This window comes from Chiloscyllium punctatum, chromosome 5 (genome assembly GCF_047496795.1).
Source record: "Chiloscyllium punctatum isolate Juve2018m chromosome 5, sChiPun1.3, whole genome shotgun sequence".
NCBI lineage: Eukaryota > Metazoa > Chordata > Chondrichthyes > Orectolobiformes > Hemiscylliidae > Chiloscyllium > Chiloscyllium punctatum.
Window position 1 is genome coordinate 5,456,051 of NC_092743.1, and position 16,017 is coordinate 5,472,067.

The 16,017-nt window shown below is 39.0% G+C and overlaps 1 protein-coding gene across 6 annotated transcripts in view; it reads left to right on the plus strand.

Annotated features, from left to right (window-relative positions):
• Nucleotides 1–12,753, plus strand: part of ttc39c (tetratricopeptide repeat domain 39C) — a 110,704-nt gene extending 97,951 nt beyond the window's left edge. For 5 of the 6 annotated variants that reach the window (XM_072569680.1, XM_072569682.1, XM_072569681.1 and 2 more), the window contains 5 exons: nt 861–984; nt 4,323–4,420; nt 4,911–5,015; nt 6,317–6,355; nt 10,698–12,753. In XM_072569680.1, the coding sequence (XP_072425781.1) occupies nt 861–984; nt 4,323–4,420; nt 4,911–5,015; nt 6,317–6,355; nt 10,698–10,787 (456 nt within the window). In that variant the 3' untranslated portion in view covers nt 10,788–12,753. The remainder of the gene's footprint in view (nt 1–860; nt 985–4,322; nt 4,421–4,910; nt 5,016–6,316; nt 6,356–10,697) is intronic. The other variant, XR_011960612.1, reaches the window with a different exon arrangement.
• The last annotated feature ends 3,264 nt before the right edge of the window (nt 12,754–16,017 follow it).

Consider the following 16,017-nt stretch of genomic DNA (forward strand, 5'->3'; position numbering starts at 1 on the left):
TGACCAAAACGTTCCAGTCCAGGCAACATTCTGGTAAATCTCCCCTGCACCCTCTCCAGTACTATCACATCCTTTGTATAATGTGGGATCCAGACATACACTCAATAGTTTAGCTAGGGTCTAACCAATGTTTTGTACACTTCGGGCCTAACCTCCCTGCTCTTAAATTCTATGCCTTGGCTAATAAAGGCAAGTGTCCCATATAATAAAACAAAGTACTGTGACTGCTGGAAATCTGAAATCTTTCATTCTGAAGTCACTGGACTTGAAATATTAACTCTGCTTTCTTTCCAGAGATGCTGCCAGATTGGCTGAGTTTTTCCAGTAATTTATGATTTTATTCCATATGCCGCCTTAACCGCTCAGTCTACCTGCCCTGATATCTTACGGGACCAGTGATCCTGCACACCAAACTCCGTCTGATGCTTAGTGCTTTCCAGGATCTTGCTGTTCAACTAACATTACCTTGTCATGTTTGTTCATCTCAAGTGTATCACCTCAGTAATCCGGTTTGAATTCCATTTAACGTTATTCAGCTCATCTAACTGATGAGGAAAATCTGCTTCTGTTTGTGAAGGGCATGTATGGATCTGCAAAAACCAAATTCTGTGTATACTGAAAAATCAAAAATGATGGAAATTCTTGGCAGGTTAAACAGCATCTGTGGAGATAGAAACAGTGTTTAAAGTTTCGGTGTAATTTTCTTTGTCAGACTTGACTCACGTGTTAACTCTGTTTCTCCCCAGAGAAAGTGTCAAACTTGCTGAGTATTTCCAGCAGTTGTAAGAATTTGTTGTCTTTCTTTAAGAAAAGAGAGTCAAAATTAATGTTTTTTTTAATGTTTGTTAATTTCTGTGCAGGCTGAAAGATTCCAGAAGGAGAAGCCCACCAAAGAATTATGTGTCCTCGCTGTCATTGAAGTGCTGTATTTGTGGAAAGCACTTGCCAATTGTTCCCCTTCAAATCTGCAGCAAATGAATCAAGGTAACCTACTATTGCAGTAATTAAAACAAGAATATTAAAGAGACTCTGGTTTGGCAGCATCTCTGAAGAGGGAAAAATAGAGTTGTCATTTTTTTTTAACTCTAGTTCCATAAAACAGTCATAATAGACTTGAAACATTAAATCTGTTTCTTTCTCCACAAGTGTTGTCAGACCTGCTGGGTTTGTCCAGCACTTTGTTTTCATTTCAGATCTCCAACATTTGCAGTACATTGCTTTTATTTGAACCTACAACTTCACGCAGGTTTTTTTGCATATTATGTTGAGAGTCTAAGCATAAAAACAGTCCATTGGCCCTGCAAGTTTTGCTGAGGAGCTAGCGTATAGACAGTGGGCCAAATTGATGCCTCCTGCACTGTAATAATTCTGTGATTTATATGAAAGTTCAAGTTCACACAAACAACATGGTGTAAAAATTGCTATGGAGGCTGACTAAGTGAATCGCATCTACTTTGCTAAATTCTCAATAGACAATATTGAAATTAATCCTTGCCCACTTTCAAAAAAAGAAATAATAACATTATTTTTCAGAAGAGTAGAAGCAGCATTACATGCTACTGCCCCTAAAGCATTTGAAGTGATCATTGCACAATGTATGTACAAGCAACAGCTGCCTACCCTATCCCTGCATCCTTTGGTTTTTGTGGAAAGCACTTGCCCACTGTGAACCTGCATCCCAGAACTCTTATCAATCTCTGTCTTGAATTTACTCAAAGACTTTTATCCGCAGCCCTCTGGAATAAATAATTCCAAATATTTACATCTTGCAGAATGAAGCCATTCCTACTCAACTCGGTCTTCAGTGATTCTGAAACTGTCACCCCAGTACTAGAATCTCAAGGCAAGAAAAAACAACTCTCAATGTCTAACCTGTCAGGCATTATAAAAATTATTTGTCTAAAATAAGAACATACGATTGGGAGCAAAGTAGGCCATTCACCCCATCGAGTCTGCTCTGCTATTCAATGAGATTATGGCTGATCTTCTAATACTGAAAATGTGTTGCTGGAAAAGCGCAGCAGATCAGGCAGCATCCAAGGAGCAGGAGAGCCGGACCTGCTGCATCTCCTGTTCCTTGGATGCTGCCTGACCTGCTGCGCTTTTCCAGCAACACATTTTCAGCTCTGATCTCCAGCATCTGCAGTCCTCACTTTCTCCCTGACCTCTAATACTCAACTCCATTGACCTGCCTTATCCCAATAATCGTCAATTTCTTTACTGATTAAAAATCTGTCTACTTTGGTTCTGAATATATTTAACGACCCACACTACACAGCCCTAATCCACAACGACTTTCTTAGATTCAGTACTCTTTGAGAAAAGAAATTCCTCTTCATCACTCTCTTAACTGTGTGGCCACACATTCTGAGATTGTGCTTTTTGGTCCAACGCTCTCCAACAAGGGAAAACAACCTCTCAATATCTACCCTATCAATCTCCCTAAGAGTTCTATGTTTCAGTAAAGTTGCCTCTCATTCTTTTTAAACTTCAATGAATGTAAGCCCTTCATACTCAACCTCCCGTGATAAAAAAAATCCCTTCATATATTCCATCTGCTATGTTTTTTCCCCACCCAATTAACTTACTTATTCTTCTGAAAGCTCTGTGTCACACTCATCATAGATAGAGATGTAAAGCATGGAAACAGACCCTTCAGTCCAACTTGTCCATGCCGATCAGATATCTCAAACCAATCTTGTCCCACCTGCCAGTACCCGGCCCATATCCCTCCAAACCCTTCTTATTCATATACCCATCCAGATTCCTTTTAAATATTGCAACTGTAACAGCCTCCACCACTTACTCTGGCCGCTCATTCCATAAATGTACCATCCTCTGCGTGAAAAAGTTGCCCCTTGGGTCCCTTTTATATCTTTCCCCTCTCACCCTAAACCTATGCCCTCTAGTTCTGGACTTCTCCACCGCTGGGAAAAGACTTTGTCTATTTATCCTATCCATGTCCCTCATGAGTTTGTAAACCTCTATAAGGTCACCCTTCAGCCTCTGACACTCCAACCTCTCCCTCCAGCTCAAATCCTCCAACCTGGCAACAGCCTTGTAAATCTTTTCTGAACTCTCAAGTTTCACAACATCTTTCCAGTGGGAAGGAGACCAGAACTGCATGCAGTATTCCAAAAGTGGCCTAACAAATGTCCTGTACAGCCACAACATGACTTCCCAACTCCTGTACTCAATACACTGACCAATAAAGGAAAGCATACCAAACACCTTCTTCACTATCCTATCTACCTGCGACTCCACTTTCAAGGAGCAATGAACGTGCATTCCAAGGTCTCTTTGTTCAGCAACACTCCCTAGGACCTTACCATTAAGTGTATAAGTCCTGCTAAGATTTGCTTTCCCAAAATGCAGCACCTCGCATTTATCTGAATTAATCTCCATCTGCCACTTCCCTGCACTCAATATCTGATTTAAAACAAAAGTATAATTATCCACAATGTTCTACCTTCTGGGCATGGCAAAACGTTGAACTTGCCGCTTCATGAGAAGCCATTGTTTGGTGAATATTCATCTCCTCATCTGAAGTTTCTATTGGCATCACTGTGTCTATTTCAAAACAGCTCTACCAGCAGAAGTAAACTCCGCTCAAGATAGAAATTCCAGCAGTCTCCTAATTAAATAGGATAATTTTGTGAGTAAGATAGTCAATGGAGAACAGTAATGAAATCCTGTTACAGCAGTGTGATCTGCAGGGGGGAATCTGAAGGAGGGGGATTAAGCACTTATTTCCATTCTGATCAGGACTAGTGGGGTCACCTGTAACCTCCATATCCCCAACCTTGCCTCCTACCCTGTTGAAAGGTCAACGCTAATAACATCCCAACTCACATGGATATGAGATTCTTGGTGTTTGCTGAATGTTTATTTATTGGCTTGTTCATCTCCCTTTGTGAGACAACTTCATTGCCTAAAATCTATTGCTTGTTTTGATGTTTTATGTAAATAGACTTTGCTTTGCATTTGCATAGGAAACTTAATGCATTAACAGTTTGAAACTTCTGATTCTTGTTGAATTAATTATGCATGAAACCATCAGAAAGAGAATACTTAATCTATAACAACTAACCTAATACTGCATGTTGAGTGTGTGTAGTTTTGTAATAGTATAATCTGCGATTATGCCTTTGTTATTTAATGCAGTGAATACAATTAAATTGAGATTTCTGAGATTAACTGAAAATAATCCTTCACAAAGTGTGCATCTTCCTGGTTATTTTTCCTATAGTGATTGATTTTTAGGCTGAATGCAACAAGTCAAGTTTTATAATCGACAACCTAATGTGTCCTCTTTTATGCAGCTTGTCAAGAAATGCATGAGCCATTAACAATTGGGTTAAAACACCTTCTCCTGGGTGCAATACACAAATGTCTAGGAAATTCAGATGGTGCTATTCAGGTGTGTATGTATAGCCTGTCTTTAACACATCTGCTCATGCTGATAGCACTTTAAGAATTGAATTTTGTTTTCTATTCAACGTCAACATATTCAGTAAAATTTAAACACAATATAAAATTTCCAAATGAAAGACATTTAAAACTCTGTGTTGTATTAATATATTGTGAAAGTATATTTGAAATGTAAAAATATTATAAAGAAACCTGGTATTCTACAGGTATATTTACAACTCAATTACTGTTTTAAATAACATTGATTGATCTTGAGTATATCTTGTAACTTGCTCATAAGGAAGAATGCACTTGAAAGCACCAAACTGTAACGGTAATACAGTTTTGAGCATCTGATTTAAGTTCCTCTCCTTTCCCTTCCACCTATAGTTGCATGAATACTGTATACCTATGCAGTTTACAATCACTTTTTGTAATACATATTTATCAATCAATCTGTGCGACATGGTTTCACATTGTAACTTGGTTTCTTTTTGCAGTTCTTCCACCTAGCTATAAAGGATGAGTTGAGTCGTCAGAACAATGCGTACATACAGCCATATGCTTGTTATGAACTTGGATGTCAGTTATTAGAAAATCCAGAGGTATGTATATCCAACATTAATCAAAGCTGGCTGAATGTAACATCTCATCCATTTTACAGACTTTATCTTGCAAAGAATTGTCCCACTAATTAGTAGGTCTTATAAAAGCTGCAACTCTGTTTTTAGAGCTGAAAATATTGCACATACTGTTCATCCACATTTGACAGCCATATTGGTTTTCTGACCTTTAGTTTTTAATTTATGATATATTCCAAGATTCTTAAGAGTTTAGTTTAATTTGTCTGATTTAATTGTTCCTACTCATGATCAAAATTTCCTTTGTGAGGCAAATCCAAATTTGCTGATTGCACAAAGTTATCAACATTGTAGAAAGTTTAGATTCAAAGCATAAAAATATAAAGGGATATTAATAGATGAGGTAAATGGACAAAACTGTGGCAGACAGAGTCCAGTGTAAGCAAATGTGAGGTTACCCATTTTGGACCAGGAAAGGATAGATCAGGGTACTTTCCAGATGCCAGATGGTGTGAAGTTAAACACAGTGGATGTCCAAAGATACTTGGGGTATCAAGTGCATAAATCTTTAAAAGATGAAACACAGTGCAGAAAACAAGAAAGCTAATGGAATGCTGGCTTTTATGAAGAGTGGAGTGGAAAGGTGCAGAATTTACACTGCAGTTATATAAAAGCCTGGTTAGATTCCACTTGGAGTGCTGTGAGCAGATCTGGGTGTCATTCATACAGTCATAGAGATGTACAGAACCTTGGTAAGGATAGATTGGCCTTGGAGGGAGTACAGTGTAGGTTTACAAGAATGAGACCTGGACTTCAGAGGTTAAGTGATAAAGACAGATTAGATAAATTAGGTATCTTTATTCTAGAATTTAGAAAGTTAAATGGTGATCTGATCAAAGTCCTCAAGATATTAACATGAAAAGACAGTAGATAAACTATTTCCACTTGTTTGGAATTCTAGAACTAGGGAGCATTGTCAAAAGATTAGGGCCAGACCTTTTAGGAGGATTGTTGGGAAACAGAAGTTTGGAGCTATCTTCCACCAAGAGCAGTGGATCTGGATCAGTTGTTAATTTTAAATTTTGATTAAGCAATAGCCACACATCAGCCATGATCTCATTGAATGACAGAACAGGGTTGAGGGCTGAATTGCCTACTCCAGTTCCTATATTCCAATTGTAAAATCTTCAAATTATTCTCCAGAGATGCTGTATTATTGAATGTAAATGATAGTCTGATAATAGTTCCTTGCAATTGTGATTTTATTGCCATTATTTGAGTGGAGGACATATTATTAATACGTTTACTTTTTTTTTAAATGATAGACTTTGGATAAAGGCAGAACTTTACTGTACCAAGCCAAGGTAAGTTAGAAAACCTGTGTCTGATTTCTTTGTAGTTTAGATATTTTGACATTGACCAAATCCTTGTATGAAAACACTGCAAGCAAACACCCAAACTTGTAAAGTATATTACTGATTAGAAAAGCGCAGCAGGTCAGGCAGCATCCAAGGAGCGGGAGAATCGATGTTTCGGGCATGAGCTCATGCCCAAAACGTCGATTCTCCTGCTCCTTGGATGCTGCCTGACCTGCTGCGCTTTTCCAGCAACATATTTTCAACTCTGATCTCCAGCATCTGCAGCCTTCACTTTCTCCTACATATCTACTGTGTAAAGGACACTCTCTAATATAGATGGTAAAAACAGATAATGGCCAACTATGTTGTGCAAAGTCATTTTACATATGAGGAGAAAGTGAGGACTGCAGATGCTGGAGATCAGAGTTGAAAATGTGTTGCAGGAAAGAGCAGCAGGTCAGGCAGCATCGAAGGAGCAGGAGAATCGACGTTTCGGGCATAAGCCCTTCTTCAGGAATTCTTGAAGAAGGGCTCATGCCCGAAACGTCGATTCTCCTGCTCCTTGGATGCTGCCTGATCTGCTGTGCTTTTCCAGCAACACATTTTCAGCATTTTACATATGACCCTTCTAGTCAAGAGAGGGAGAGACTTATCTCTTGAGCTACACTACGTTTGAAGCAGAGTCAGAAGTGAAAATGCAATATCTAACCCATTTTGTGCCACCTAATTTTGCTGAAACTGATTGCATTGATCGTTTCCAATTTAAACTTAGTTCCCAATGTGTATTCTGTTTTCTTAATTAATTCACAAGATGTGAGCATTGCTGGCTTGACTAGCGTTTGTTGCCCATTCCTAATTACCCAGATGTCGCTTAAGAGTCAACCATATTGCGATGGATATGGAATCACATACAGGCCAGACCAAATGAGAAAGTCAGTTTTCTTCCCTGAAGGATATTAGTGAGCCAGATGTTTTTTTTAACAACAATTGACAGTGTGCATGTTTGCGATTAGGCAACTTTTTAAATTCAATAAAAATATAGAATTAAATTTTACCATTTGCTATAGTGGGAATCAGCTCCCTAAAACATTAGCCTGGGTCTGTGGATTGCTAGTCCACTAATACTACCACTACACTGCTGTCTATTTACATTTTATATATATCATAAGGGCCAGTTATTTAGTTCAACCGGTCCATGTCAGTGTTTATGTTCTATGTGAGCCCCTATTATGAAACAAATCAATGGTATCATAACTTGGAAATAGCATTTCACAGCACTGAATTATGTCACCTCTGAGAACAAAGACTTACTATGAAAAGAATGATCTCTCTTTAGATGAAGTATAATGTGGATACATGTGGGGTTATCCACTTTTGTAGCCAAAACAGGAATGTAGATTATTACCTGAGTAGTGGTAGATTAAGAAAGGTTGAGGTGCAATGAGATCTGGGTGACCTTGTACTCCAGTCGCTGAAGTTAAGCATGCAGGTACAATAGATAGTGAAGAAGGCAAACGGCAGGTTGACCTTCATAGGGAGAGGATTAGAGTACAGGAGCAAGTGTGTCTTACTGCAATTCTACAGGGCATTGGCGAGTCCACACCTGGAGTATTAACTGCAGTTTTAGTCTCCTTATCTGAGGAAGGATGTTCTGGTTATGGAGGGAGGAAAATTAAGGTTTGTCAGACTGATTCCTGGGATGACATGTCAGATATATGAGGAGAGACTGTATCAGTTGGGATTCTATTTGCTAGAATTCAGAGGAATGGTGGAGATGGGGTGAGGGTTCTCACAGAAATCTATAAAATTCTCGCAAGACTAGACAGGTAAGTGCAGGAAGGATATTTGTGATGACCAAGGAGTTCAGAACCAGGGAAGTACAGTCATAAGACAGGCTAGTAGAAGAAATGGCAGGCCATAGGAAAAAATTATAGAAGTTAGGAGCAAGGGGCTATTTGGTAGGGAAGTCCAGAACTAGAGGGCATAGGTTAAGGGTGAAAGGGGAAAGATATAAAAGAGACCTAAGGGGCAACATTTTCACGCAGAGGATGGTACGGGTATGGAATCAGCTGCCAGAGGAAGTGGTGGAGGCTGGTACAATTGCAATATTTAAAAGACATCTGGATGGGTCTATGAATAGGAAGGGTTTAGAGGGATATGGGCCAAGTGCTGGCAAATGGGATTAGATTAGGTGGGATATCTGGTCGGCATGGAAGGTAGGACCGAAGGGTCTGTTTCCATGCTGTATGTCTCTCTGTCTCTATGATTATAACTGCCTTATTGATCTACTGCAGTACTTGGGGTGAGGGACACCCACAGCGCTGTTTAGGAGGGATTCCAGGATTTTGGCCCAGTGACACTGAAGGAACAGTGATACAGTTCTATGTCATGATCGTATGTGGCTTAGAGTCATAGAGGTGTATAGCATGGAAACAGACTCTTCAATTCAGCTCATCCATGCAGACCAGATATCCTTAATTAATCTAGTCGCGTTTGCCAGCATTTGGCCCATATCCTTCTAAACCTATGAATTTACAATTCGAGGTGTTCCTCAGCAAATGCTGAGCTGCTGCTTTTTAATGGCAGATATTGCAGTTTTGGAAAGTGCCATTAGAGGAAATGTGATGATTTGCTGCAGTGCCTTTTCTAGATGGTGCACACTGCTGCCACTATGAGTTTCACATTTGAGGGAGTGAATGTTGGAGATGGTAGATAGGGTACCAGTAGCTTTGTCCAGATGTACCTGAGCTTCTTAAATGTTATTGTGGCTGAGGCCAGTGGGGAATATTCCATCAATTTCCTGACATGTGCCTTGTAGAGGATGAACAGACTTTGGAGAGCTGAGTGGTCAGTTACTTGCTGCAGAATTCCTCACCTCTGGTAGCCACAATATTTACATGGTGGCTAGTTCAGTTTCTGGTCAATGGTAATCCCTGAGGACATTAATAGTTGGGGATCCAGCAGTGGTTAAGTCTATTTAACATAAGGAGGTAATAGTTAGAATTATTCTTTTTTGTTGGAAGTCTGCATTGCTGGCAGGCAGTTGTGTGACATAGATGTTACTTGCTACTTATGAATCCCTTTATAACTTCAATTAGGATTACTTTGGTACTGTGATAGATGTAGAATTTTGATTGGTGGAATTCAGCCATGGGTTCTGGGAAAGATATGAAAAATTTTCAGAGGTGAAAACATGGTCAAGGCCCTCAGAAAGGAAAGGGCGGTTCGAAGATTTGCAAAGGCAAAGAAAGGAACCAAGGAGAGGAGAGTATTTTTTAAGGAGAATTTCATGATTGTAGATTTAAAGGAAAGGGATAGAGCAAACCATTTACAATATTTGTTAATGTGGGTGTCAGAATGGGAAGTTGGATTATAAATTTAGTGGGAGTAGGATTGAGAGGTCAAGAGATGAATTATCTTGTACAGGCTGACTCAGCGTGGATTCTGGATTAGTGGTGCTGGAAAAGCACAGCAGTTCAGGCAGCATCTTAGGAGCAGTAAAATCGATGTTTCAAGCCCATCATCAGGAATACAGGCAGAGTGCCTGAAGGGTGGAGAGATAAATGAGAGGAGAGTGGGGATGGGGAGAAAGTAGCATAGAGTACAATAGATGAGTGGGAGAGGGGATGAAGGTGATAGGTCAGGGAGGAGGGTGGAGTTGAGAAGAGACAGGAAAGGAAATTTGGAAAATATATAGCAAGGAACATGGGCCACCTGGATATCTTCTAAACTATACAATTCTATGAATCAATAATCATTCAGTTCTGTTCCTTACTATCTGTAAAGTTATTGTCTCCCAGTGATACACATTGTAGGATTCCAATCCTCCACATACAAGTTATCAGATTCATGGAGTCATTCATTTCAGAATTGGTCCATAGAGTCTGCACTAGCAAAAAAAAAAGATACTGTAAATCTACACTGGTCCCACTTTCCCTCATCAGGCTGAAAGCCATGAATGTTATGACAATTGAAATTCTTGTCTAATGCCTCCTCATATGTTACACATCACTATTAAGTCCCCTTTTGGCTTCCAAGATCCCCAGACAACCAGTTCTTTCTGGTATTGGTATATTTAACTTGCCAACTAGACAATTTCAGAATGAGATTTGAAATGACAATTTTTTTAAATCCTGAAAGAACTTTTAAACTTACACCATTCAAAACAGAGGTAAGTTATTTTTGAATATTCGATGTTTTCTTCTAATTGTTTAATTCAGTGTCTGTGAATATGACATAGGTGACTTTAGATTAATATGATTGAATTATTTAAGCTGTCTTTATCAGATGCTGATTCAGAAAATACATTTTATCCTTGTCAGTTAATTCTCATTTTCTTACTTTGCAGGAAGAGTTTGCTGGTTATGATTTTGAAAACCGTCTTCATGTGCGTATTCATACTGCGTTAGCATCATTGAAAGAAGTTGTTCCACAGTGATCTTTGCCAAAAAGAAGTCCTCTCCAGTGCACATGTGATTGAACTTAATTAGTTCCTGCACTTTATGCTGTAACTACACAGCAAAGGAAATAGTGGTTGGCCTGAGCTCATAAAGGCTGCCTTAAACCTAAGCATGTAGAATATCTTTGGACGCATAGGGGCAGTTTCACTGATAAATGAGATGCATTGAAGCTGTTGCTTCTTTATTATAGGTAGTTAAACAGGAGAAGGCTTAGGGATTCCAAGGATTATCAAGTGGCCTTGCTTTTCCTCCCCCACTTTTACTGTACTTCAAATTGGACCTAATTGTAATATCAGTGCAGTTTATCAAAGCACAGAGCCCATTTACATCACTTAGGCAGATTCTAAATGTGCTTTGGTTAAGGTAGCAGAAGGTCAGGAAGGAAAAAGTGTTCATGGCTTTTGCCTGTTAATAGCCATATTTTTGTTGCACTAATTATATTTTTAATTTGCCTAGATTTAACACCATCATTATTTTCAGATGTGTAAAATATTGTTAGCACTTTTTAAATTCTCTTTTATATCAGACCCCGCAGAACACCAGCAGCAAAGGACTTGAGTTCATTTCTGCTCAGGGTCATTTGTTAATTATGAATGAAAGGTGCAGTATCTACAAGGTCTTTTTAGTTAAAACCTTCTTCAAACCTATGATGCCACTATACTAAGATGTTCTTTGAGATCTTCTGGTATACTTTTTAAAAAAATACCTCAGTTGTAGATCAGATGCAAAAGAAACAAAATAAATTGTGAAAATTCATACATTTTTAAAGGAAATCTCTGGGGAACAAGATAATGGGCAAATCAAATTGTCTTGTAGATCTTAGTGTCTCTTTATCTACTTTATGATTTTTTTGTCATATGACTATATTTGTATCTGCTCTTAACAGGGTAAATAAGATTTCATTCCATTAGATGATGCCTATGCTAAATTATCAATGGACCATTATCTGAGAGGTGAGAACCATTGAATAAGAACTTATCACCTGAATGCAGATGTCACCATGTTTGGTGTTAAAAGTTTATTTTAAAAATAAAAATTCTGAGGCATGATCTAATAGTAATAAAATCACAAATAATATTGTTCCTAAATTCTATATAACCTTGTGTGGCTTGTCCAACAGCCATGAATGTTTATTGCACCAGTTTTCCCCATTTCCTGAAGCTGTTGACTCTTTGCTGCGTTGTGATTCAATAGGCGCTGGTTGCCGTCTGATACCTTGTCCAACTGGCCAGTTGACTTGGCACAGACTTGAGGTCTTTCTGTGTGACTGAGCAGCTCACCTGTGCTGTTGCTGGTTATGTTGGATTATTTATTTATTTCTGAATTTTCAGGTTGTTGCTCAGCAAATAATTTTACTCGTGAATTAGAGCCTTGTCCTGTGTTTCTAAACTTAAAATTCTGGGATTTAAATCCCCTTACTTAGATGGTAGTATAATTCTATAATGTGGTAATTTCTGTTTTATTTTAACAGTAGCATTAAATAACTGAGTTGTCTGACATTGAGTAATGTGATAAACTAAATGTGAATCTTCTAATTTGATTCAGACTGGAGAATGTTATCAACAGTTTTGCTCTGGTACACACATTACTCAGGGGACAGGAAGTTTTAAAATTACAAAAATGTTAATGAACTGAGATGAGTTACTCAAGGAATTAATGTGTCCCTGGTTGTAGTAACAGTATTTCATAAACAGAGAAACAATTTGTTCACGTTGCAATTGACAAGTGACATTATTCTAGAAGGATATGGGACTTCTAAATGTTCTGCCTCCCCGTCACTCACTGTTACTGTGATACTGTTTAAGACTGGGATTGAGAACTGGGTTTTTTCATTGTGTACAAGTGGAAATGTTGACTGACTGGATGGTGAGGAAAACTCACTGTATTTTTCACTGTCTGTAGACTACTGTTACTCTGCTGTATTAAAAAAAAGACTTCTGTCCATATGCATTGTGATTTATTCCAAAAAAATTGCACTTTCTCTATACAATTACTACATTTAAAAGACATTTGCACATGGCCGTGGACAGGAAAGGTTTAGAGGGATGTGGGCCAAATGCAGGTAAATGGGGCTAGTTTCGGATTAGGAAACTTAGTCAGCATGGACAAGTTGGGCTCTATATAGCTAAAATATGGATGGTCATAGCATACAGGAATGTGGAAATAATTGAAAGCAATTTCAAAATATTTAGAGTCATAGAGTCATACAGCTTGGAAACAGGCCTTTTGGCTCAAACTGGTCCAAGCTGACCATGGTGTCCACTCAGCTAGTTCCAATTGCCTGTATTTTTGTCCATATTCCTCAATACCCTTCCCATCCATGTAGTTATCCAAATGTGTTTTAAATGTTGCTATTGTACCTGCCCCAACCACTTTCTCTGGCAGTCCATTTCACATTCGCACTACTCTCTGTGGAGAAATTGTCCCTCAGGTCCTCCTTAAATTTTTCCCTCCCTCACTTTCAACCTAGGCCTTCTCGTTTTCAATTCCCCATTCATAGGAAAAAGATTATATGTATTCATCCTATCTATGGCCCTCATAATTTTATATACCTCAATAAGGTCACCCCTCATTCTCTGACATTCCAGGGTGCAGAGTCCTATCGTGGTCAACCTCCCCCCATAGTTTGGGGTTACTGTCCTGGCAACATTCATGTAAATCATCTTTGCACTGTTTCCAGTTTAACTATCTCTTCTATTACAGGATGTCCAAACTGTACAAATCCATGCCAACTATCCCGAGTTACACTATCCAAATGTTGGTTGATTTTGTCCCTTAGTATCCTCCAACAACCTGCCTACCATTGTTGTCAGGGTCACTGTTCTATAGTTACCTAGCTAATCTTTGCTACCTTTCTTAAACAATGGAACAACATTAGCTAAAATTTCACCAAACTTTTAGGGGGAAAATTCAGTACTTTAAACTGTTGCTTCAAAGCATAGTATTGTTTTACCTAAATATTCCATTGGACAAGATTCAATATTATACTTGTAAACAAGTGTATTCCTACATGACTCTCTTGCCTGGGCTTTTCGCTTCAATAAGTCCATAATTTTACAAACGCACGAAGTAGGCTGCTCCATTCAAGTCTGCTCCACTATTTAGTAAAATCACAGCTAATTTGTTTGCCACCGAGGCACTGTTCCCACATTTCTCATCCCTCTGAGAGAAAAGATTTCCCCTCACCTCTGAACTAAAACAGTAACTGCTAATGTTAAGTGTCCCCTGATTCTGGACTCGCCCACAAAAAGAAATATCCTTTCTGCGTCCACTTTGTCAAGATAATTCAGGATCTTGTAAAATTAATGAAATCAACCCTCAATCTTTTGAATTCGAGTGCAAAATATGTCCAATCTGACACATCTTTTGTCATAAGACTACAAACTAGTGTACTTGTTCCATTTTTAATTGTTTGTCCTCCGTTATATGGGCATTGCATTGGCATGAAAAGGATGATATGGGAATTGGACACCCTGTTAGACAAAATAATCCTGCTAATAGCAATAATGAAAAAAATTAAATAATTATTTTGCTTTGGCATTTGGTGATAGAACAAGTTGGCATACTATTGAACATGTAATGAGATAGGAACATTTAAACAAATTGAATCAACTAATCAACTCTGAGAATAAAACCCCTGGTTCAAATGGATTGCATCCACTAATTTCAAATAATCTAGGAACGAAATGGCAGCAATTGCTGCATATATTTAGTAACCTGTTAGAAAGAAAATTGTAATGCCAGCCAATTTGATTAAGAAGGGGAGCAAACATGCCCAGGGAATTATAGGCTAGCCATCTTCATGTCAGTATTAGGAAAAAACAATAGAACAACTGAAAATAAAGATCTATAGAAGATTGACCAGGAAAGAAATAATAAATAATATGGGTTTCAAATGGGAATTAAATCTTATGGGATTGAAATAGAAGGTTGTTATTGATGATATGGGCCAAGTGTTGCCAAATGGGACTAGATTAATTTAGGATCTCTATTTGGCATAGACAAGTTGGAGCAAAGGGTCTGTTTCTGTGCAAATCATCTCTGCTTCTATGACATGATGTAGAAAACGTAATTTACTTGGATTTTCAAAAGCTACTTGCCCCAATTTAGACTAAATTCAAAGATTATGAAGTTAGGAAACAATTGACAGATTGGATTTTGAACTGGCCCTTAAATCCCATAATGCTATATTTTAGAAGATGAAATGATTGCATGATTTATTGTCACATTTTACAGTGATACAACAAAATATGGTGAAATTTTTCATCTGTTGCCTGATTTGGCACCACTTTGAATAATTTGAAAATAAGGAAAATAAAGAAAGACGTGGCTGAAATATAATAAATCAGCCCAGAGCTAGCTCATTACCATCAATGACAATTGCACTGCAATCCCTCCTCCTCCACTCTGCCCCTCTTCCATCTCCCCTGACGTTGCTAGTCAATTTTATAAACTGCATCTGGTCCCCTCAGTCTTCTCTACTTAAGGGAAAGCAACCTGTGCTCTTCCAGCCTCCCTGCGTGACTACAGTGTTCCACTGGGGATAGATCGTGGTGAATCTCCTCTGCACCCTCTACACTGAAATCACATCCTATAGTGTGGTGACCAGAAGTGGTACTCCAGGTGTGACCTGCCTCAGGTTTTACACAGAAGAAGAAAAATTGCTCTCTCTCTCTTTACCAACACTGCCAGCCCCTGTTGAGTTTCTCCAGCAACTTCTCGTTTCAGATTCCCACTATTCGAACTTCTTTCTCTTATTTAACTTGTATCCATCTCCAGCAGAACCTCCCCTGCTCTTATCTTCGATGCCTCAACTAATAAAGGCGTGTAAAAGCAAAAGCAAGTGTCCTGGACCAAAACCTGACCAGCTCAAGCTGTGGCAGCACATTGAAAGGGGACGTGGGGCTGATTGTGGACTCAGAGAGCGAAAGGCAACAGAAACCCATTCACAAAAATATCCGGCGCCGGGCTGGTGTGTCACATGACAGCAGGAGGGGCGGGGTTGCCGCTGGGTGTCACGTGCCCATTGAGGCAATGCCGCGCCTGCAATCACGTGCTCATTAATGACGTCCAAATGGGCACGTGACTGAGCCGCTGCATTACGTGACGGTGGGTCATATATCCATTGGGGGCGGAGTTGATATAGTCACATGCTCATTAGGGGGGCGGGGCACGGCTGTCCGCTACGTGTCAGTTGCGGGGCGCTGA